The sequence below is a fragment of the Budorcas taxicolor genome, chromosome 4 (genome assembly GCF_023091745.1).
Source record: "Budorcas taxicolor isolate Tak-1 chromosome 4, Takin1.1, whole genome shotgun sequence".
In the NCBI taxonomy this organism is placed as follows: Eukaryota; Metazoa; Chordata; class Mammalia; order Artiodactyla; family Bovidae; genus Budorcas; species Budorcas taxicolor.
The window spans coordinates 116,328,353-116,354,362 of NC_068913.1; the positions used below are offsets into that span (position 1 = coordinate 116,328,353).

Sequence of the window (26,010 nt, forward strand, 5' to 3'; positions counted from 1 at the left end):
GATCCAGGTAAAAGAAAATGTCCTTTTGCATATGAATGAGGGTTTGGTCAAAGTGGAGAGTGAGCAGGGTGAAATAATGAGTTTTTACCACATATTCTAGTACACAACTTTTATGATCAATAGACAGAATGAATCAACTTCATGCCTTACCAAAAAATAGTATAAAGTATCTTTTAAAATTAAATGTATGCATTTGTTGTTATACTTTTTCAAGGCAAAGCAGGATAATTACCACAAATTAAGATCATAGGTCTATAGGAGTTTCTTGAGGCAACACTTTAAAGGCAATATTTAAAGTATATTCTTAAATATTGTCACAGATGTATAATAATCCTAACAAACAATAATTGATGAATTATATGAACTGGAGTTAGCACGATACTACTCAGTTCAAATCTTAATATTTATATTTAAGTGTATTTACCTTAATACTGACACAGTATGGATGGTAACACTGACCACACTGAGAACAGGCAAGTAATCTTCCCTCTGCTCCTTGGCCAAAACTGCCACAAACTACACACATATCCTGAAATTAAGAACACAATAACATATTTTAAATCCAAGACCAAACTAAGAATATGCTAACATGCTAATTTTACCATTTGTATAAATCACTTTCTTCATTGATATAGCTCTAGAGCTAAATAATCAGTTGGCCAAAAAATTTGTTAGGGTTTTCCCGTAAGATGCTATGGAAAAACCTAACAAATCTTTTGGCCGATCCAATATCAGTCGCACCAATGTCAGTGTGACTGAGAAGAATTAGAAACGGACAAGGAGGAATGCAAAAGTGGGGGACGAATAATTTAGTTCAAACCTGATGCAGAGTGAACTTGTCACTACTAGAAAACAACACAACTGTATTGTGCATAGAGTTTTCTTCTTCATCCTTATTTGATGAAATATCTGCAGCAGACACCTATAAAAAGCAAAATACACAAAATGTGAAGTCATACTTCTCACCTGTATTATACCTGGTTGGAAAGTTTAAGAAGATTCATATTTAAAATGTAACTTTTTCCAGAGATCACACTAACAATTCTAAATTAGACTATTATTGCCAAGATAATATAAAGTACGGCATTTTTTATTTACTTAATTGTTTCTTTATAGAGCTACAAGTCTCACAGATCAGGAAGTAATGAGAAAACAAATCTGTCTTTACGAAGACTTGATTAACCAGAAATTCTAATCAAGAAACAAAGAGTGTATTATTTATGTGCACACATACACAAACACACACATATGTATGTATCATTCTATTTCAGTGACTCTTGAAGCTGGCAATGGGTGCACTCCAAACTGAGATGTATAACGATATAAATACAAAATACACATCAGATTTTAAAGACTTAGTAACAAACAAAAAATAATGTAGATATAGCTCATAAATAACTTTGTGCGTTTTATAAATTACATGTTGATATGATGTTATTTTGAACATAATGAATCAAAAAGTATATATTAAAATTAAATTTCATTGTTCCTTTTTTTTTTGATGTAGCTACTAGAAAGGTTTTTTTGTTTTAGTAGGTAGAGGGTACGTTTTGGCCAAGCTGCATGGCTTGCTAGATCTTATTTCCCCAACAAGGGACTGAACCCAGGCCCCTTGGCAGTGAGTCAGGGTGGAATCTTAACCCATGGACCTCTAGGAAATTCCCCAGAAAGTTGTAAGTTGCATATATAGGTCACACGGGGCTTCCCTGGTGGCTCAGCTGGTAAAGAATCTGCCTGCAATGCAAGAGACCAGGGTTCAATCCCTAAGTCAAGAAGATTCCCTGGAAAAGGGAATGGTTACCCATTCCAGTATTCTTGACTGGAGAATCCCATGGACAGAGGAGCCTGGTGGGCTACAGTCCATGGGGTTACAAAGAGTTGGACATGACCGAGTGACTAATATCTTAGTACCTTATAGGTCACATATTTCTTTTGGGGCAGCAATGCTTCAGAATATAATCATTTTGAGTAACTTGTCAAAATTTCAGTATTAGCCAAAGGATTATCAACCACAGTCATTAAGTTATCGACTTAGTTAAATTTGACCAAATCAACTAGGTACACACTGGCTTGTTAATAATTATTTCCAGAGTGCTTATCATGAAAAAAGCTCTGAATTGGATGTTAAAAAAAGAGGATAAGAAAACCAATGCCAAAATTATATACCCTGTTTGCTTTAAAAGCTTACAATCTAGTGTGGAAGAATTGAGCTGAAACACAAAGTAAAAATAGAATTATTGTTCTTGACAAATGACTGACAAAAGAGTAATTAAATAGAAGAAATATGTTACAGTAATAAATTTTTTCAATATACATGAGTTTAAACGCAGTTTTAATGGACATTTCTACTGTTTCACAGTGTCAACAATAAAAACAATTTGCAGCCACAAAGGCCTAAAGATAACACGGGAAAAGTGTAAACAACCCAATTAGTCAAGTCAGCACGAGGGAATGACTGAAACTACAAAAAATCCAAACTTATGAAGAATTATGCAGTATTTAAAAAAATAGCAAGGGGGAAAGCTGTATGGATTTCCATATAGAAAGTCATCACACTACACTGCTGAGTTGAAAAATAAGCTGCAGACAACTACACAAGCTGCAGCCCCATGGCATCAAACACAGCAAAACGGCTGTGTTGTCTGCCCGTGGACACACATCACAGGCTCAAGCATAAGGGGTTGCTGGTTCTGCCAGTCAAAGGCGGCTCAATGCTGGCAATCTCATATGAATCAGCCTAAAATGTAAATGCCCAAATCAGGTGAAAGTGAGAGAATTAGGACTCAGGAGGTAGCAGCAATAGAAACACTCTGATCTATTTATGATGTTTAAAATTTTTAAATTGAGGAAAGATAGCTGATAAAAAACAACTGTTGTAACTCCCTTATCAACAAACAAGCTACATGATCATCTCTACAAACGCAAAAAAAAAACCCCAAAAAACTGACAGAATCTATTTTCTGACATCTACTCCTGATTCAAAAAATATCACAGCAAACTATGAATAGAAAAGAATCTCCTCAAACTTATTTGGGATGTCTATTAAAATTAAACACCATACTTAATTATGAAAAACTATCCACTTTCTCCTCACGGTCAAAAATAAGATTACCTAAGCTCATCACTTCTATTCCAACTGTACTGAAAGTTATCGCAAATTCAATAAAAAACAGACACAAAAGGACTCTAGATTAAAAAGAAAAAGTTTCTCTCTGTCTTTGCAGACAACATGATCATTTATGTAGAAAATCCCATGGATTCTACAAATAAGCAATTAGAATAAGGGAGTTTGATATGGTTATAGTATACACAACCTTACTGTATACACAAGCAATACACAAAAATAAGCAGTATTTCTAAATACTAGCAACTGACAAAAACAATCTGAAATTAAGACAACACTACCATTAACAACAGCATAAAAATATGGTAGAGATTAATCTGATTAACAGTGTCTGTTCAACCTGTCTGTTAAACTTAACATTACTGAAAGAAACTGAAGAAATGGAAATACTGGTGTTCATGGATTCAAAAACTCAATATGGTTAAAATGTCAATTTTTCCCAAGTTAATCTATATTTTGAACACAAACCCAGGTTTAGCAGGTTTATTTTATAGGCACTGACAAGCTAACACTAAAATTAATATAGAAGTACAAGGGATTTAGAATAGCCAAAACAACTTTGAAAAGTAGGAAATCCGAAGACAGAGTGTCTGATTTCAAAAGCAGTTGTAAAGTAGAAGTAATCACAGCAGTGCGGCACCGGCCTAAACAAATGCTTAAGAATGACGAAAGGCAATTCAGAGAAACAGTGCTCAGACAACTGGCTATTCACAGCATGTGAAAAAAAAAGAACGTTCATCCTTACTCATATTATAGTTAAAAAACTCAAATTGGATCACAGATCTAAGTGCAATACCTTTCTAAAAGAAAGCAGAGCATCTTTGTGACCCTGGATTACATAAATATTTCTCAGCACCAGGAAGCACAATCCAAAGGGGGAAAATATCAATAAATTGGACTCTATCAAAATTAAATCATCTGTTCTTCAAAAGACACAGTTAAGAACATGCAAAGACAGACTGCAAATCATATATATGATAAAGAGCTTGTTTCCAGAATATAGAAATCTCAACTCAGTAAATTAAAAAAAAAAACCTACTCAATTTATTTTTAATATATTAAAAATCTGAAGAGCGACTTTATGAAAGAAGATATACAGACAGCACATTAGCACCTAAAAAGCTGACGAACATCAGGAGTCACTAGAGAAGCGCAAAGACGACACTATTAACATGCCTGTTCCAGTGGCTAAAATTAAGATGACTGGCCACACCAAATGTAGGTGAGTAGGCGGAAGAAATGGAGCCTTGTACAGTCTTACAAATATAAAATGTCACACCCAAGGTGAAAACTAGCCTTTCCTTGAAGAGCTAAGCCTATACCTACCATATATCCAGCATTCCATCTCTACGTGATTATCCATGAGGAAAAAAAAAAGTCCACGTATGAACTGAGATATAAAAGTTTAGAGCATACTTATTTCTAAGAGACAAAAAAATGGACATGAACTTAATGTTCCTAAATAGGTGAACAGACAAACTGTGGCACACCCATACTATGTAACACTTTTCAGCAACAAAACGGAATGCACTGTTAACATACAAGAGCATGAATTAATATCAAAATAAGTATGCTAAGTGAAATAAGTCACATCAAAAAGAGAATATTCAGTATGATTTCACTTGTAAACTCCAGAAAATGCAAACTAATCAACAGCGATGGAAATCAGATCAGGCACTACCCAGGGGTGAGGCCAGAAGGAAGACAAGGGTCTTTGGGGCAGCACAAAGGAATTCTGGGGTTGAGGATACTCTTAATTGCAGTGTGGGTTTCACGGGTGCAACCGTATGTCAAAACCTACACAGCTGTACACTTCAGATATCTGTACCTTCTTTTATATAAATTTTATCTCAGTAAGTCTACCAATTTGGGGGCGGGGGAAGGGAGGGAGGAGACAGGGAAGGAGGAATTTGCTTTTTTAATGAAGGACCAGAATCCAGGTTTCTTTACTTCTTTAGTAGGAAAACTGAATAATTCTACCTGTCTCCTGAACTTAAAATGACAACTGGAAACTGAAAAACAGGTTATCAGTAAAATAGTAAAGTCACTGCATGAAATGTTTGCCATTATTTGCCAAACGTGATTTTTTTCAACACATTTAAGTAAAGCCTTCTAATGTGCCAGTGAGCAAATATTTACCCACCTGAAATTCAAATTAAAAGACAGTCAAAATCTCCAACATTTTGAGTCCACGCTAACCTACAACATCCCTAATTTCTTCTGTAAACAACATTACAACACTGAGAACTACTACAGTCAAAAACTTAAAGTGCCCACATAATTAAATTCTTCATATAAACTCAAGAATATGATGGGATTTTTTTTTTAATAGAAGAGCAAATAAATTGCATACTGGATTTGGGGAAGGGTTGGCACAGAAAGGTCAGAGTCAAAGAGGAAGGGAGGAAAAGAAAAAAGGCATGAGAAGGCAGGAAATATAAAAGAAACTTCGTCAGAGGTTTAAAAAGAAAGCTGGCTCAGTGGTAGGGTCCGCCTGCCAATGCAGGAGACACGGGTTGGATCCCTGATCCGGGACGATCCCTCATGCTGCGGAGCAACCAAGCCCGCCTGCCACAACCACTGAGCCTGCGCCCCAGAGTCCATGCTCCGCAGTGAGAGAAGAGACTGCAACGACAGCTCCTGCACCACAGCCAGAGGGCAGCCCCTACTTGCCTGCCGCACACAGAGAAAAGCAACAAAGACCCAGCATAGTCAGAAATAAGCAAATACGCAAATTTGAGGTGACTTTAGCCTATTTATGTGACTCTCAGCATCTAAAGTTCAGTTCAGTCACTCAGTCGTGTCCGACTCTTTGCAACCCCATGGACTGCAGCACACCAGGCCTCCCTGTCCATCACCGACTCCCGGAGCTTACTGAACTCACGTCCATTGAGTAACCTGGCATAAGTGAGAGTATCAGCATCAGCCGACACATTAAGGACTACAGCGAATGTGAAGGCAGCAGGCCTTACCCCAGGTAACACGACTGCCCCGATTCCACTCTTCAATTTTGATCTGCCTCGGCCGCCTCGTCCAGACAGTCCTGCACCGCGAGGCCTCCGCTTTCCTGGAAATCCAGACCCCCGGCCCTACACAACAGATACGGAAAAGTCAGCATTCTGTAAAGGCTCAGAAGAATTTTACATCCAAATGTGAGATAAACCATCATATGAAATGTTAACACAAATATACTTGCTTCTTTTCTTCCAATCGAATGATAGCTATTAAGGGACCAGGCTTATCATTTGCATCTTCCAATACGAGTTCTACGACCTAAACACCTGCAACCTTAAAAATCAAACATGGGTCTGTCACTGTGAATGCCTTGCATCAGTAAACCCCTGTCACTGTATTTCCATTTCCTAACCTTACATCCAAGGTGGCTAGAACAGACACACCTCTAACCACGTACTTTCATGTGTAACTAATTTTATCACATACAGAGCAAGTGTAGGGAAGGACTCTCTCTGGCTGGCTTCTTATGAGTATACTAAGAGTTAAGACACACTGAGTACTCACTATGTACTGCTCGAAGCACTTGTTCCTCTCAACAATCTCATATGGTCACTACTATCTTATTATCCCCATGTTAGCGATAAGGACACTGAGGAATATGGGCTTTCGGGAGATGCTAGTGATAAAAAATCTGCCTACCAATGCAGGAGACTCAAGAGACCTGGGTTTGATTACTGGGTTGGGAATATCCCCTGGACGAGGACATGGCAACCCACTCCAATACTCTTGCCTGGAAAATCCCATTGACAAAGGAGCCTGGTGGGCTACAGTCCAGCCCAAGAGTCCAACACGACTGAAGCAATTGAGCACGCACCTACCCTGAGGAATAAAATGGTTAAGTAACTTGCCCAAGTCATATAGCTGGCAAGTCTGGCTCCAGTGTCTACATTCTTAACCAATACTCTGTACTGCCGCAATGTGTCAAAAATAATTTTTAAGTGTACAGTAGTAATTTTTTGTCATTAAAATTGTCAATTTCCTTTAATCATTCAAAATCTGATGAAAGTAAAAGGCTTGCTTTAAATCAATGAGATAATAAATACTTGAAATAGAAATAATTTATCTGAATTTTTATCTAATACAAGAAAAAAATCTTTGGAAAAACATGTTGAATTTCCTGATATCTTAACAAATAAGTACTGAGGTTATTTGTTTTTATGATTTTCTTATTCTCAGAGTTATTACTATCTGAAAAAAACCTGGCATCTACACACCTACTTACATATATTTAAGATTACTAAAATGCTCGGGAAAATCCTGATTTTTTTCCCCTCACAAGTGAAATAACATGCCATATCTTTAATGGATCTCACTTTCCATAGTTTGAAATACTGAGCTCATTACCTCCTTGGCAGAATGGTTTCCAAGCACATAAATTATGGCTACATTGTGAGCGTAAGGAAGACACACAGGAACAAACGGGAAGGGGGTCTTTTTTCCCTTCAGCTTAGTAAGTACAGCCAGCTTCCAGTTTTCCATCTGTCTCTCTTTATCCTCTTAAGCTCCTCTCCTTCAAATATCAAGCTTCTCAGAACAAGACACAGGGTAGGGTTGGACTGGATAGTCTTTGTTTTTTAATCGGTATAAAAGACTTTTTACAAGTCAGTGATTGAATCAAGACTATAGTAATCCCTCAACTCATTTTTCCTCAGCACCCAATGACACAGGTAAGAAAAAGTAGAAAATGAGTGGTAGACGCTTCAAAATGGTCAAGCAAGGCTTCTAAGCTCTTAAAAAGATATTTACATTCTCAATACCTTGCACTGGTATCTGAGTGAGCTGAAAACTAGTTCTTCCAATAGTGATAGAAAATAAAGCAGAATCTAGAACTCCTCTGAAATCCTTATTCTAAATTAAAAACCATTATTCTATAATTAAATACAGAAGATGAATACTGTCTTCTCTAGTCAGTAACGTTTTAACTTTTCAGATGATTAACATTTTTTTCAAATTAATTTTTCACCCTTCAAAATGCATCAGATTGCTTAACTTACAGTCAAGGACTAGCAGAATTATCCACCAAAGATATGAAAAAGTTTCTATAATTTTTATTAACAGATAATGAAATCTGCCGCAATTCTGCTATTTCTTTTCCAATTATACATAAAACATTAATGTAGTTTTTCTTTTGGTCTTTTCTGAGCAACAAAATTTTATATCATGAACGAGTCCTTAATTACTTTATAGCCTATGGGACAAGGATTTCCCCCAACAGAAAAAATACTGCTAATTATAAAAGGAAACATTAAAAAGGTATTAGAAATTTACACTTAAGATCAGTCAAGTAAAACAGCAATTTAATTTCCTCCTAGTCCAGGTTTCTAAAGGCAAGCATGTTGCTTCTTCCTATTAAAAAATTTTAGATGTAAAAAGTGGCTCTGGAAAATAGAAAAGTTTAATTCTTAACTTCTATTCGGACAAAACCAACCAGAAAGAAATGACATATGAATGTAAATGCAGTTTTATTTACCACTTTGATGCTCCAAATGGCACTGCCAGGAAGCTGCCTGGGTTTAAAAATTTCCCGACCTTCTGAAATGTCTGGGGACCAGGAAGGTGGGCTCACTGTATTATGGGTACTCCAAGCCCCCTAGGATATGGCAGGTGAGAAAATAGATGTATAAAACTCCGCAACGTAAAAGGTCAAAGCCAGCAACTAAGGAATTTTAGAACAGCAAAAACAAATGCAGACGTATGGAAACTTAGGACAAATTGCTTCAAGGAAGTAAGGAAAGTAAGCTTATCACTTAACAGTGACTTTATGTTTAAATGTTTGCAGCTACAATTTACATTAAATGTTATATTCTGGTTGAAACATCAGTACAATAAAGCATATTAATTTAAGGTTTATGCAACATCAACATTGACTTCTGAACAGCAATTATAGCACGAAGATATAAATAAATGTCAATCAAACTTTAAATATTAAAACTATAAGAAACCATTTGGGCATTACTCTTTTCTAACGACTATCACTCTGCCAGAAAGGGGAAATGAGTAAACTTAAAGAATGTTATGTATACTTCTTGCTATAAACCACCGAAACAGTAGGCCAAAAAATGCAGTCAGAAACATGAGCCATCAACAGACACATTCACTGTAAAATCTGGAAAGTCAGTTTGTAACCATAAGATGTAAACACCATTATAATCCTACCATTTAATTACTGTTCCTTCAGTGCCCACTAGTTGTGGACTTTGGTTTTTATTTTTATTTAGGGGATTATTACACTTATATTACATCCAAGGAACTAATTCGAAAAGCAGCAAATTGTTAAAGCAAATTGTCCTAAATTTGCAAATTAAAATGCCTGAACTATCTGATTATTTATACAAGAAATAGTACTTATCAAAATAGTTAAAATAAAACTAACACATTTTGCTTCCAAATAATTACATTCAGAAATAACCTGGACTAATCTGATGAGGAAGCAGCAAAAAGAAAAATGTTTACTCCACAAAGGTAACATTTTAAAAGAAAAACACAAAACAAATGTCAAATAATAAAGAACCTATTTTGAATTAGATAATTCAACAATGCATGCTACGGTTTTACCAAATTAAATGATTAAAAGTAAAGACAAAAAACATGTTACTTACCAGGTTTCTAGAATACTAACAAACTAACAAGTAGTTGCCTATTAATCACATTAAACTACCATCAGGGAATTTAAATAATCAACCAGAAGAACTTGACTACCCTTTGGGGAGGAGACTGTTAATGAAGTAACAGTATTTTGAGAAGGACCACACAGGGAGCCTGGCTTCGCTTTAATTAACCTCCCCTCGGCTCAGCTAACAGCTATACTGACTTCACAAACACGTCGCTGTCCCACTAAGGGATCATCCTGCATCTCAAGTCACACCTGGCCTCCTTCCCGCTGCATGCAGGGTCTTCTGCAGCCTCTGCGCTGCTGAAAGCGATTTCTCCTCCAACTCTCCACAACTCTCAACAAACAGGTGTAGTTCTGCCGGGCTCCTTCGCTCCCCTCACTGACCCATCCCGGCCTCCAAGGCACCTTCCTCCTTCCACTTGACTCGGAAGCCTGGACCCCTCTCCTCTCTCTGGTTTTGTTCTCAATGGTATTTATCTATAATGAGGGCTGTAAACACCATCTGGGATGCTGCTGTTCCCCAAATTCTCATTTCTGTTTCTAGAATGTTCTGAAAATTAAAGCATCAGTCGCTTAGTCATGTCTGACTCTTTGCGACCCCATGGACTGTAGCCCGCCAGGCTCCTCTGTCCATGGAATTCTCCAGGCAAGAATACTGGAGTGGGTTGCCATTTCCTCCTCCAGGGGATCTTCTGGACCCAGGGATTGTACCCAGGGCTCCTGCACTGCAGGTGGACTCTTCACCATGTGAGCCGCCAGGGCAGTCATATTCTGAAAGCTCCAAGTTATTATGATTTTCTGCTTCCCTCTCAGCATCTCTGTCTGGTGACCCTAAACCTCTCCAGTCACCACGTCTAACCTCTCTCCCTTCACAAGTCCATCTCCCCATCTCTCCGCCCTTACACATGGACCCCAGCTGAGTCAGAAAACGGGCAGTCATTAGCCCTGTTCTCTTCCCTCAGCGCTCTCCTCTGCCGCTTCAGGCCTCCCCCACCACTCCTCTGAGCCGAACCATCGGGACCTTCAGCCGCTTGATCTCCAGCCAGTCCTGACCGTCCTGCTTCTCTGCGCCCCCATGGCCAGCACCACATCCAAGCTCTCCTGTGTCTGCGCGTCCTTCTCAAGCCTTTCTCCACACGGCAATCAGACGGACTCCCAAAAGCTGTAAACCCGACCAAGCAAGACACTCCAAACCTTTCCTACACCTTCTGACAGTGCCCGGGACACTGAAAATCAAGCCTTTCCCACTGCCTCTCTTCGATCTCATCTGGGCCGCCGATCCGATCTCCTCCCCGGCGGGGACCTCCTGCCTCACAGCGACCCCAACCACCCCATGGCCGGCGTCTTCCGGCTCTTCGGATACGGCCTCACCTCGTCCTCCTCAGAGAGGCCTTTCCCTAGCTCTGCAGTCAACTATGGTCTCCCTCACCACACCTGAAGCATCCTCACAATGAACACAACACGGGGTCTTAAATTATTCAGAGGTAGAGTTGGGGCAAGAGATATCTAGAGTGAGTTCTCTTAATATATTCACTCAATATTCTTCTCTGAGGAGGTCTGGCTAGTGTTGCACTTCTTAAATTCCCTTTGGTAGATCATTTAATGTTATTACATCAGTAGACAGTTCTTACAATATACCATAAAAGGTCATACCCTAAAATAATATTTATTCATCATAATTTAAAAGTTAGTTTCATGCTATAGTTGTATCTCATTTCAAAAAGCATTCACACCACATAACACAGATGAAGGAAATGAAGGGCTCTACAGATGAAGACTGCTTAGATGCCGTTTTCAACTGCCATGAAAAACTTACACAAAAAAGCATGGGTAATTACATTACAAACTTTAACAAGTATGTAATCAAAAAGCATTGGAAAGTAGAGCCCATGCAATTTTATAGAAAATGAAGAAAAATTATGATTACTCTTAGATATTTTGACAAAGAAGAAATTACCTAATATATACCTGAGACCTTAAAACTAGAAACTGCCTTAATTATCAACTTCAGTTATAAATTATCCTTCAGATCTCGGTTGTGATCAAAAAGCGTTTACACAGACCACTCAGAAAAAAAGGTCAGCTTCCCCATCTACTGCAATGTGGTTTATCCCATTTTTACGCCTGATTTTACCTGTATTTATCTATAGCCATAAGCTTGAGGGCAGACACACTATTTTTGCTCACTGCTAAGCTAAGTAGGCGTTCTGTTCAGCACCTATTGAACATCTATTTTCTAGATAGCCTTTTTGCACACATATATTCAAAATGCATCCATAAACACTGTACTACAATATGAAACACTAACTCCATTGGTGGTAGCCCAGAATCTTGAGATTTCTTCACCTGTTAAAAACTTACCAACATATCCCACGCACTGTGACTCTTAAACCTATCTACAAACTCAACTAGAAACAAGAGGGTTAAAAAGGTCAGGAGAATTCAAGTTACAAAGAGAGCTAAATATGAATACAATGAACTTGATCTCAAATGCCACAGAAACTTTAAAAATACTACTCTGCACAGACTGAATTAGGTTCCAACAATAATTACTGTTTGATGTTGGTATTTTCCTTTCTGCTGAGGCCAATCTCTCAGGTAAATTTCTCAACTTAGTAAATTACACAGCTGTTCCTGTTTCAAGGAAGAGGAAGTGGGAACAATAACGACTGGGGGAGGGTAGGCTACTGCGAGCAACTTTCTGTTGGAAATCAAATCCTGCTGCTGGCTGTGAAGTGAGATCAGCCTCACGGCTGGAGTCCAAGAGGACCCTCGTGGACTCTATCAGCTTCAAGTGTGGTCAGAGAATGTTCGCGTCTTCTGGGGAAATCCACGCCTGAGTCAATCTCAAGCGTACCCTCTCCTAACACACTACGCAAACCAAGATTGCTGTTAACAGGTGAGTTTGATTTAGAGAAAGGGAGGACGGTGGAGAGAGAGGAGAAAGCAGGGCAACCAGTAAGAGAAACTGAAGACGTAAGTGCTCATAATTTGTCTTTTTGGGACACACATTCACTCATGTACATTACAGCCATTACAGAAACAATTCGTTTTTATGACTTACAGAATTCTTTCAACATAAGCAAGTCATATACAAAACTGAGTTCAACATCGAATAGGAAAAGCTTAGTCCTGAGAGTGATTTGATAAGATATAGACTATATAAAGTAGAGAAATAGCTGTTGCCAGTTTTAGCCTTCAGTAACTTAAGAAAGCAAACTTGGCTGGTGCTAGCTGTCATTTTGGTAATGGCTTAAGAAATCCAACAGGCACAAGAAAACTGACAGGGATGCGTACTTCTAATCTGTACATCTTGTAGCTTGACACCCCAAAGGGCAAGATGCTTTGGGGGATGAAAACTAGTCTCTCAGTGGTTTAGAGCAGTGCTTCTTGGACTTGAGGCTGCACGGGGTTCTTCTTAAAGTTAACATTTCCACTCAAGCAAAGGTGAGGCCTGAAATTCAGAATCACAGACTCCGAGGTGACATTGATATTGCTGGTCTGCAGGCACACCGTGGGCAGCAGGGGTCTGGTCATTCCTCCTGGAAAGCACGCCTGAGCCTGAGTGGAGCGCTTCCTCCTGCTGCATGCTTCCCCACAGCACCTGTGGGCCCCTCTACTGTGCATCTCACACACACACAGAGTAATTAAATAGCAGTTTAGTTCTAAAATGTGTGCAGCCATTAGGCAGCTTTGAACTTGAAAACCTCCTACCCTTTTGCATTTCCTGTGGCCAGTGTTTGACTCGGTCAGGCCTGCAGTTATTTTCACTGGCACGTTTCTTTAGAAATAGTTATGAGTCAACGTGTTGGGTTTCAGGACCACCTCTGCAGAACTACATTTAACACATAAATATCACATCGATCTCAAGTCTCCATTTTCACGTGATACCTGCATTATTCTGCAAATCCAGAAAACAGGGCAGACATGTTCGCTATGCGTCAGGTGCTTTATATATATTATCATTAAATTCTAATAAGCAACTGATGCAGTTTTATGGATGAAGAAATCAAGAGAGTTTACAACCTAACTTGCTTGGTGTCCACGTACAGGAATCAAAGAATAAGGCTTTGAAGCCAAACAACTGCACTACAGAAATGTTCATGTGAATTTATAATAATCTTTCCTAGTATCAATTAATTATAATACAAATATATACAAATGATACTAAATAGGGTTCTTAGAAGTCATTTTTATAAAATGTGGTGTAGTATTTAGAAGATATGTGAAAAAAATCATTGTTGGCATCTACTCTACGTATTTTATTCCTCATGAAGAATACAGAACATTTATCTACTTACTAATGAAACTTTTTTAATAGGTTCTAAGACAAAGTACCAGCATGAAGGTTTAACTCATAAGTAATCAAGAACAGACAATTATAACTACTAGGGTAATTTCTTTTAATGAATTATCATTATATATATCAGTAGTATTTTAAATTTTAGTTAAAAGTTGGATATGAAATAATTTATCAAGAATTGAATCTTTACTTGGATGATATGATTTACTGACCTGTCTTTTAATAGCAAAACTGCCCCCTGCCCCCTAAATGCCAACAGTGCTTCTTACTAAAAGGTTTACATTTAGAAACCAGAAAATTTAAGAAAGAGAAGAAAGGAAAGAAGCGAGGGAGGGCAGAGAGGAGGGGAGAAGAAAGAGAGAGGGGAGGGATTGCTTACTTGTAATTAATTGTTAACAAAACTACAATCCTCTACAGCTCACCACTGGAGGCCTGGTTTGCTCTCACAGGAATACATTATGAAACTGATATGTTAATTCGAAACACTTCATTTAAAATGCTATTGCAATACAGCAGTATATTATAAAATTCTAAGGTTCTTAATAAACTACTTAAATTGATGAAAATAAGAAATTAAGTTCACAACATAATGGCCAAGTGGTTATGATCTAATGAAGTATTATTTTTGAAAACCTCCTCTGCTGAAGAAATTTCACCTTCTCTATGAGACTCTCTCAGTAGCTGTCAGTCTTCAAACCTGTGTAAATCCCTAAGCCTCCACTTATATGTCAGCAACAAAAAAAATGGTGGAAAGATAAAATGAAAAAATTCTTGTAAAGTTATCAAAGTACATTTAGAAGTACTTAAGTTTTCTTTATGAAGCTTTCTTTAAACATTTAATACTTCAATCAAATGTGTCTAAAAACATTTCACAGGAGATTCAATAGAAACTTCCAGTATTACCATGAAAGCAATTAGCACATGAGCACCTGAAGCAGATCACAGTCACGTGTTTTTGTTAAATATTTTCTCATAAAGTAATACAAAAAGAGAACCTTGTTCAACATCAAAACATCAGTGTATCAACAAGCCTTGAATCATCAAGTGAAGCCCGTTTCCTATACAACTAAAAACCAAATGAAGGCCGTTTCCTATACAACTAAAACACAGCCGACAAGCTGCTTGAGATCAGCAACTTGTGAGGCGGTGATGAGACAGTGGCAGCTAACTAGAAAGGAGAATATGACCAGAACTGAAACAGAACATAGCAGAAGCAGTAACAAATATGAAGACATGGCTCATATAAACTGGGATGAACCAGGAAGAAAAAAATACATGTACTTGCTCTCTCATACACATACCCATACCATTTTTGAACATAAGTCAACAGAAAAATAATCATAATGTTTTCTCAGTTGGAGCAGAAGACTCTAAGGAGAGTTATCAGTAAAATTTAATAGGAATATTTATAATGTAAAATCCTTAAAAGGTGTAAATTTCTGAAAGAAAATTAGAGATTCAACTTTTCATTGCCAAAGTCTTTTCAGAGCCAGAACTACACAATTAGTATATGCTATTCAAAAAAGGAAAGGAAAATAAACTAAAAACTAACTAAGGAGGAAGAGAACTAGTTTGAAAAGAAAAATCTTTCTTGGTTGAAGAGAAAATAAGTACCAAGTAAAATACTTGGAGAAAGGCATGTATAGAGTGTTTGCATTTACTGTGTATGTCTTTGCCATAGAGAAATATGTAAATTTCATGTGGCAACTCCTTTGCCTCTCGTATAAACTGCTGCCTTTTGAAAATAAAATATATATGAATTTTAAATAGAGGAGACTAATTTCACATTAAAGTAAAATTCAATTTAACTTTTCCACTTTTCTTTATCATTACAAAAATTAGATGACCAGATATTATCCCTATAAAAAGTTAAACTTTAAATCACTAAAAGCAATCTAAATCATGAGACTTAAAACTCCAAACTACTACTGTGACTGAACACTTTGCACTGTTTAGTATCTTGCTATTTTCTAAAAATACTTCAGAAAGTAGGAATTTTGTAGAACACACAATTCTTAGCGACACCATCTTCACTTTGCCTTGCAGTTTCACTCAAGTCTCACTGAAAAATATCTGAAATGCACCCATAAAGGACAGAGCCCACAAAACTTTACAGAATAATCGTGGAACTCTCTTCACTTCCTGAAGATCAACAGTATAATCCTAAATTTTTTGTGTATGAAACCATAAAACAAATACATCTGAGGGGAAAAAATGTTACACTATATCCAAAACTTTACTTTTTTAAAGCTCTCTTGTCCCTACAGCATAGAACCAAAAAAATTTTTAGTGGTTTCTAATAGGTTGCATTTAAATTCCAAAAAGATCACTTAAAGCTCAATAAATTAGTCTTCATTAATAGAATTTTTTTTAAGTGGCCAAAGCACATACATCAACATTATGTCTGAGTTCCACCTAAAGACAGAAGAAAATTGCCCTCGAAACCAAAGCTACACATACACCATTTTACTTTATAGAATTGCTCCAGCATCTTTTTTTGTCAGAATCATTAAAATCACCATACCTGTCTGGACCGAGGTCTACCAGGAGAAAACTTCCTTTTGGTAATAGCTGGTTTGCCCATGCCAATTTTGGGGGTGACTGAGATGTACGTGGTTGGCAGGATGTTTGCAACAGAGGCGTTGGGAGTGGAAGGGTAGCTGTGCAGCATGTCATGGGAAGGCAAGTCGGAAGAAAGTGCTGGAGAGGAAGACACGTGAGCCTTGCTTGTGTCCGCTGCTGAGGAAGACGATGACTCGGTCTCAGAGGATAGTTTTACAGATCTGCCCTCTTGGCATAAGCCATCTTTCACTTGACTCTCAACTGCAGGAGCTGCTTCCAAGTCCATAAATGCAGAAGGCTCAGGGTTTTCTCTCTGTTCCCTTTCTACAGCCAAATGTTCTGCAGAACATAAAGAAGTGCTTTCCCCATCTGGGGACACTAAGGTTTCCAGTGGGAGAATGACAGACTCAATGGTGACTTCGGGAGGCCGAGACTCTTCCGGCGATGCCACCACATTCGGCTCCTCCGCTGACTGCACTTCCTCCTGCAGCACAACCAGCTGGGGAGGGAGGGCGTCAGCGCGCTCGGTCACTTCCATGTTGTTCTCACTTGGCCTGTCACAGGTACATGCCACTTTCGGACACATCTCCACTGCTTCACCATCAACTTCACGAGAAATCTGATTTTCCGATTCAGGATCCACTTTATCTTGGGATGATTCTAGAAAATTTGGAATATCTATTATGTTAATGTACATATGAATTTTAAAATTCCTAACTATGAGTAGGTATAAAACATCAATGCCTTAAATGTCTGTAGCTCTATGGTTTAAAAGTAACAGGCTTGGATGGGAAAAAAGATGGGGTAGGGAAGGCTTCCAAAACATTACTTTTGGTTAAAATCACGCCTTAAATCAGATGGTATTCATCAAGAAAGGCAATTATTAAGTTTAGTAAGTGTCAATACACACCAGGGTTTATGGATTAGAATAAGTCACAGATCAAACCAGAAAACTACAAGAACACTGCCTTAATAGGATCCCCAGAGTTCAAGGTAATTTCTGGTAGGAATATTAAAACAGAATAAATTTCCAAAATAACAATTATACATATATAATGTTTTACAGTTTGAGCACTTACAAAAGGATTTAGAATTTTGTAGGTAAAATTACATTCATTTTATAGCTAGGAAAATGAGGCTCAGTGATATTACACAATATGTCCAAGTTTGAAGAGCAAAGATTAGTCTAAAAAAGGATTTGCAATAAGCAGACACAAGATCTAACAAAGCTTCTGTACACCGAAATGAGTAATGACCACAGACAGAAAAGACTTTGCTTAGCTATACTTGCTAACACAATCAACATTTTTTTTTGGTGAGGGAGGGGTGGGGGATATAATTCTTGTTCTTCCTCATCATCTATATAACCAAAGAGACTTATCTTAACAAATCAATGAACAAAACTAGACATCAGAAGTATCTAAAGTTACTGACTGGTAAATTTTAAATCAGGGTACTAAATGTGTTAAAACTGTAACCTAGTATACTTAAGAGTAAGGTCAGAGGTTCAACTGACATGAGCCCCAAGTGGCTCTATTAAGTGAGAGCACTGACGAAAAACAGCACTTCTTCCAAAAGCCATCAAGGTTAATTTCTAAGGCACATTAATAAGGATACTAATTTCCTTGTTCACCATTTACCATGGTGATTAAAATTTTTAATGTTTGAAATTTTAGTGATGAAACCTCACTTCTCATTCCTGCTTTATTAAAAGACTACAGCTGAAAACAGCAAATAACAGATCTGATTATACTGAAATTTTTAAACACAAAAGTGCTTCAAAAATATTTTAAAAGTGATAAAAAATTTTAAAACAGAAAATACACATAAATGAAGTAAACATTTATAGGTTTAAAACCAAAAGTCCCACCATCTGAATGACTCCAGTAAAACACACTGATCTTAGTGCTATCTGGAATGCCTAAACTACATGCTACCAGGAGGCCAAGTACCTCAAGTCTCACCAGTAAAGGGAGACACACGGAACATGAGCATGCTCTTTCTCCTTTCAGCTAGGCAGGAAGGATCAAGAGCATAAACATGCCCTATTTCTGCTGTAGAAATTCACTACCAACTGTTTACAAGGAAAGGATCACTGAACCACAGATTTAACTACCAAAATGTGAATACTGCAATAGTAATCAATTCTCTGGTGCTGAACAGTTCTCTAATTTGGAAAAATGAATGGAGAAGACAAGGACTTAAATCTGCACAGTGACCATACAGGTGTAACAATATAAATCAGCTCGGACAACATGAATGTGCTGCTTACCAGAAACGAGAAGTCCACGCATGTCACAACTTTCTGGTGGATTACTCCTCTGCTGCTCTCCGGGATGGATGTGAACTGCTGTGAATAACACATTTGTGGGATCTCCAGAAAGGAGTCAAAATTTCTGTACTTCTCTAACGCTGCTTTCTCAACACTATTTTCAGTAAGATATTTATCCTACTGACAAATACCAATTTCAAATTCAAGCATAAAACATCTTGCTACTACTATTCATTTGAAGAAGGATATGAAGATGAAACAAGGAATCTGGTTGCATATTTTAAGACTATTATAGTTTTGTCTTATTTTTCTTCACTTTCCCTTTTTATGAAGTATAATTTTCAATGAGAATTGTTAAATATAAATTTAACCTCAAAAAATCTCAAGAAGTTTTTATGTATAAACTCAACCTATATAACATACAGTATCACATACAACCCCACGGACTTTGAGGGGAGACCAAGATGAAATTTAATAAGTGGTTTTTCCCCAACCTGATCTCTCATTAATTCCAGATCCTCAGGTACAATAATAGCTATTACCAATATTGCAAAAACCATAACTGAAATATCCTTGAAATAACTGAAATAATCCTCAAAAGGACTGCTTAGACAATCTGAAACAATGAATCTCTCATTATCTCAGCATGCAACATCTCACAATCAGCAACAGCTCTAGTTAGTAATCATGTAACTAAAGAAATTGCTTCTTAATGAAAATCACTTGATCCCTAAACAAGGCATATATTTAAGTCTAGGTTACAGCTAACTATAATATATACATGCCCTTTCCCTGATTAATAAATTATAAAAATTTAATGAAGTTTATTTTACTTAAAAAGGCACCTCTCTGAATAATCTAAAACATGAGGATGTCTTGGCAAAATTTTATTTAGGGTATGAAAATTTCAGTATACGTTCACATATTCACTCTATACACACATTTTCTTCAGAGAACAGACTATATATCCATCACCAAAAACATCCTTACCGTCTGGAGCAACTCCAGGTGCGGGCTCCTGACCAGCAACATCTTTATTAACTGCTTGCTCCAGAAATACCATGTGGTCTTCAGGGCCTTCAACTTCCATTTCATTGTTATAATCTTAACAAAAAATTATTCATCCTTTACCTTAGAATGAGCTTTTCTGTTTTTGCTAAGTCAACAATCATTCCCTTGTTCTAATGGGAGTAAATTATCACTAAAAATGCCATGAATTCTTCAGATTTTTCTACTTTGAACCAAATACATAATCTTATTTTTTCTAGTATGGAAAATATAACACATTAAAAAGCTTAACTCACATTTTACTATTTTAAAAGGACATCACACAACTGTATACTGATGGAATACTAGAAAGAAAATGTTAGTAATCAAGATATGTCTACTTCTAAACCCCTTGCAGATGATGAATTAGAACTTTTATAGACGCTGCCACTCATGATGATGAAAATGGAAACCAATCTGATTAGCAAGTCTGTTCCCTTTACAATCTAAGAGTCTTGTTATTACATTCATAATCAATGATATACTAGTAAAACCACATGAAATTTGTTTGGAGTAAAATAAAACTAGAGTATGAAGTACAAATTAGGTCATACAGCCAAACAATAAGGAACTTCCACTTACTGGCCCAAAAAACAGGAGAGTACACTAGTCTTGTAATTAAAATCTAAGGTGAATAGTTGTAAAAAAGCTAGATTAGATGTGAGCCATGAGATTCAGAGATAACCAGGAACGCCTGTACAGAAACTGGAGTCCCTCACTGTTACTGAGGTGATACGCTGGTGGCTGCCTGGCACATCGTCATAGAAAACAAAATGTCTCACAGGTACCTGCAGGGAGCTCAGCCATCTCCACCTCTTCACCTGGCTGCAAGGGGTCCATCTCAGCCGCCACGTGTTTGCAATACAGACAGATGTACTCTTCTCGGAGCTGAGGGTCCGGTTCATGATCTGCTGGTTTGTCACATTCTAAGTGAACCCATCTGCGATGATAAATATGTTTAAATAAAATGCTCTAATTTAAAGTTTAATTAATATTTAAGGAAAAGAGATAATGACTGAAAAACTGGATATAGCAAGGGCTCAGGTGACAGAAGAGAGGTTAGAGGGGTTAGCAATCGAAGGTTCTAGAAAAGGAGCTGTCATTTTTGGATGTCACCAAAGGTGTTGACCTAAAAAAGAAGCACATTTTCAAACTATTTTCTCTTTATTTTCCTCCTCCCAATGCTTGCTTCTGGTCTTATTTTCACTTACATCATCATGTCTTTCAGACTCATACAAAACATATTTAATTCCATCTGTAACAGCAATCAGTACTAAAAGGATTACTGGAATGACAAAAGCTTGGATTTCAAAATATACGGCAGAGCAGATGACTACGTGAGTAGAAGAGCACACAAATACTTCAGTAGAGTAACTATCTTCTTACCTTTTGCACATATTACAATGAAGCATGTCTTTCTGCAATTCTGGATGGTAGCACTTCCCACAGAAAGGACACAAGCTCTCCTGCTGCTGGTAGCAACTGTCACACACCAGGCAACTGTGGTGCCACTGAGAACTAGAGCGTGTGCCACACTCCACGCAGACTCTGCAATTCTAAACAGCAGGGAAAACGGAGACAAAACCAGTTTGCTCTGCATGTGTGCTGCAGTTCTGGTGTTCATCTTTTTAAAGCAACCAATGAAGCATTTGTAGATCGTATATTAAACTTTAATTTTTATGACACTAAATTTAGGGTATATGTTTTTGAAAAAGCTGCTTGTTTTGAATATCTGATATCATTCAATTTACACTAAAACTTCCTGGAAAGTGTAAGTAGGGGATAGAGACATCCAAGAAAACATGAACGGGGGAGGAAGAAAACCAAAACCATGGCAATCCAAACTTCAAAAAAAGAAACACGATCCAGAATCAGGACGCAGCTTGTGTTGAGTAAGTCCTGCTCAACTCCCTACTGTGAAAGCAAAATGGCCCTGCTAGGGAATTCCGTTGGTTTACGTGTAGCTCAGAAACTAAAAAGAAGAATTTGCGCTAAGGAAACAACGATGATCCACTCCAAATGATCAGGTGTCTGAAATTATGGAAATAATCACTCAACACGAAAATCCAATACGACTGCTCGTATTTTCAGAACAGAGAGTGGCACCATCCTTAGCAAAGAACTACTGATGGCAGGCCTGGCAGAGGCCTGTGACACCTCCTTCTGGGCCTGTGAGCGAAGTGGCCTTAACATCCAGGGCACAAGGCTCATAAACTGTGGGATGCTCACTACTCAACCCCAACTTTGCAATCTAAATCACCAATAAAAAGGAACTTTCTTTCTGAGCTGCCGTTATCTTTTGATATAAAAGATGTTCACTAAAAAAGAGAAACTAGCATGAACCACAGATCTGCTGAAGTCTATATACAGGTTATACAGTGGATGTGCTCATACACATTGATGCCAAAACCCTAAAATGTTAGAAAACAAACTCCAATAGCAAATTAAGAAAATAATAAAACCATGCCAAATGGAGTTTTGAAAATATGCAAAGATGGTTAAATATTAGAAAACCTGATAATAAAATTTAACATATTATTAGGTCTGAGAAGATAAATTATTTCACTAGATGCTGAAAAGGCCTTTGCAAAAAAATGAAAATCCACTCCTAATTAAAAAAAAAAAAACTTTGCAGACAATAAAAAAGCGTGGGCATTTCCTTAATGTGAGAGACACACAAATTTCAACTCAAAAGCCAGCATTTTATTTCTAACTGGGGAATCCTAGAGACATTCCCACTAAGGTCAGAAAGGAAGCAAGGATGCCTACTATCTCCACCATTTAACATGGTTCCGAATCAATGTAAACACTGAAACAAATGAAAACAGAGGCAAAAGAAGGAAGAGAAGAACCAACAGTACTTGTAGATGACAGCATACGTGAAATCCTAGAGAATCTATTTTAAATGTAATAAAAGAATTTAACAAAATAGCAAGATTAAAATTAGCAATAAAATTCACAAGCATGAACAATAACCAGTTAAGAGACATAATGAATGGGAAAGTCCAATTTATAACATCAACAAAAGAGAGAAAATGTTTAAGAAGAAACTTAAGAGAACTCTCAGATGGTTCAAGCTGGATTTAGAAAAGGCAGAGGAACCAGCAATTAAATTGCCAAGGTCCGTTTGATCACTGGAGAATTCCAGAAAAACATCTGCTTTATTGACTACGCTGAAGCCTTTGACTGTGTGGATTGCAACAAACTGTGGAACATTCTTCAAGAGATGGGAATAACAGACCACCTGACCTGCTTCCTGAGAAACCTGCATACGGGTCAGGAAGCAACAGTTAGAACCGGTCACAGAACAACGGACTGGTTCCAAATCGGGAAAGGAGTGCGTCAAGGCTATATACTGTTACCCTGCTTATTTAACTTATATGCAGAGTACATCAGGCTGGAGGAAGCACAAGCTGCAATCAAGACTGCTGGGAGAAATATCAATAACCTCACATATGCAGATGACACCACCCTCACGACAGAAAGCGAAGAGCAACTAAGAGCCTCTTGATGAAGGAGAAAGAGGAGTGAAAAAGCTGGCTTAAAATTCAACATTCAAAAAGGAAGATCGTGGCACCCGGTTGCATTACTTCATGGCAAATAGATGGGGAAACAATGTTAACAGTGAGAGACTATTTTCTTGGGCTCCAAGATCACTGCAGATGGTGACTGCAGCCATGAAATTACAAGATGCTTACTCCTTGGAAGAAAAGTTATGACCAACCTAGACAGCATATTAAAATGCAGAGACATTACTGTGCCAGCAGAGGTCCATCTAGCCAAGGCTATGATTTTTCCAGTGGTCATGTATGGATGTGAGAGTTGGACCTAAATCCTAAAGGAAATCAATTCTGAATATTCACTGGAAGGACTGATGCTGAAGCTCCGATACTCTGGCTACCTGATGCGAAGTGAACTCACTGGCAAAGACCCTGATGCTGGGAAAGATTGAGGGCAGGAGGAGAAGGAGACGACAGAGGATGAGATGGCTGGATGGCATCACCAACTCAATGGACATGAGTTTGAACAAGTTACAGGAGATGGTGAAGGACAGGGAAGCCTGGTGTGCTGCAGGCCATGGCGTCACAAACGGTAAGACACGACTGAGCCACTGAACAACAACAAAGAAATGTCTAAAACCTATGCAAGGAAAATTAGAAAGCATTCCTAGAAGACTTTAAACCAGACTTGAACAAATGCAAAGATATACCGTGTTCTTAGGCTGTCTTAACATCAAGATGTCACTATCAACATTTCATTTAAAGTAACCCTGATAAAAATCCCAGTAAGATTCTTCATGGAGCCTAGGGTTCACATGCTTCCCAGGTGGCTCAGGGGTAAAGAATCTGTCTGCCCAAGCAGGAGATGTGGGTTCCATCCTTGGGTCTGGAAGATCCTCCAGAGGAGGAAATGGCAACCCACTCCCAGTATTCTTGCCCAGAAAAATCCCATGGACAGAAAACCTGGTGGGATACTACAAAAACTGGATTATAGAGTCGTACGTAAAAAAATAATGCAGAAACTAGAAAAACATACGAACTCTCATATAACCTCAGTATAGGCAAAGTCTTTCTAATTTTAACTAAAAACTCCAAAAGCAATAGGAGACTGATAAATCTGACTACATAGAAATAAACTTTTACATGGCAAAAGGAAAAAAAAAAAAAAAACCACCCCACAGGCGAAGTCAAAAGGCAAACTGGAAGAAAATACTTGCATCATACAACACAGATAAAGGCCTTATATCCCGACTATATAAGGAACTCTTAATTGGGGTGGGGTAGGGGTCAAAATCTTCAAGAGTAACACGCAAAACACAAGAGAAGACTACTCAAAAAAGGGGGTGAAAATGACCCTTAAGCATAAGAAAATATGGCCAACTTCACTCGAGAGAAATGAAAATTAAACTACAATGAGGCAACATTTTTCACTCATAAGACAGGCAAAAAATCAAAAAGCCAAATAGGACACCGTATTGACAAGAATGTAGAAAAGAACTCTCACGCATGCGTGGCAGCAGCAGGAACTGACGCAAGTCCCATGAAAGGGAATCTGACAATACCAAACAAAATTACATATGCAATTATCCTCCCACCCCAGCCAACAAACCCACTTCTAGTAATTTATTCTAGAGATTTGCTCCCGACAATTCAAAAACCCATATGCACAAAGTTACTGACTACAGAATCATTCTAATGTAAAATACCAGAAACGACCTAAATATCGAAGCATAGAACACAGGTTGAAAAACTGTGTTTCAAATTTAAAAAAAAAAAAAAAAAAAAAAAGGAATGAGGAAGATTTCTATAAACTGAAATGAATTCCAGATAATAAGTAAAAAAAGTAACATGCCAAAGAGCACATATAATAATATGCTGCCTTCAGGGTAGAAAAGGGAAACATGTTTGCTTATCATTAAAAAAAACACACACAGGAAGGACAAACCAAAAGTTTCTGAAACAATGTTAATATCCTATGTACTTTTAAACTAAAAAGCCAAGAAGGAGAAATTAAAAACACTTCAAGAATAACAGGCAAAGCACAAGGATTCTCACTAGACACTATGCAAGAACAGATATGTAAGCATGAGGGAAGGCAAGGAACTTGGCGGGAGGGATCAGAATTGGGGTACTGGTATAAATTTGTCACTTATAAATGATGTCCATATTTGAGTACACACTTACTTGCGTGTGTACTTGTACACATGCACACACGTGTGTGTGTGCAGGCATGCAGTTCCTGCCTCGCTTGCTGAGAGGACACAACAGCACACGCCCACAGAGCAGTGCGCACGCCCAGCAGCGCACCTCTACTAAAGGAGCGTGGCCTATTTACAGAAAGGAGGACTACCGAGTCCAGGGCAGGGAAGGCATAAGAGGACTTTGGATTATCTTGCTATGCCCAAATATAATGAAGTGCTCAAATAAATGGGAGGACATCTAACAAAAACACAGGAGCCAGCTTGAAAAGACCACCAAAGGCAAAAATGGAACAATCTGAGCACAAAACTAATCAGGTACAGTAATAAATTATAGACAACAAGAATTCATGAGTCAGTACTGAGAATATATAAA

At 37.8% G+C, this 26,010-nt stretch overlaps 1 protein-coding gene across 1 annotated transcript in view; it reads right to left on the reverse strand.

Moving 5' to 3' along the window:
• KMT2C (lysine methyltransferase 2C) overlaps nucleotides 1–26,010 on the reverse strand; it is a 257,816-nt gene that overhangs the window by 79,009 nt on the left and 152,797 nt on the right. Inside the window, exons 10-18 of the mRNA XM_052638894.1 lie at nucleotides 21,323–21,492; nucleotides 20,725–20,876; nucleotides 19,880–19,993; nucleotides 18,890–18,967; nucleotides 16,580–17,277; nucleotides 8,610–8,729; nucleotides 6,097–6,213; nucleotides 821–922; nucleotides 425–529 (exon numbers count right to left, since the gene is read on the reverse strand). Of these exons, the coding sequence (XP_052494854.1) occupies nucleotides 425–529; nucleotides 821–922; nucleotides 6,097–6,213; nucleotides 8,610–8,729; nucleotides 16,580–17,277; nucleotides 18,890–18,967; nucleotides 19,880–19,993; nucleotides 20,725–20,876; nucleotides 21,323–21,492 (1,656 nt within the window). The remainder of the gene's footprint in view (nucleotides 1–424; nucleotides 530–820; nucleotides 923–6,096; nucleotides 6,214–8,609; nucleotides 8,730–16,579; nucleotides 17,278–18,889; nucleotides 18,968–19,879; nucleotides 19,994–20,724; nucleotides 20,877–21,322; nucleotides 21,493–26,010) is intronic.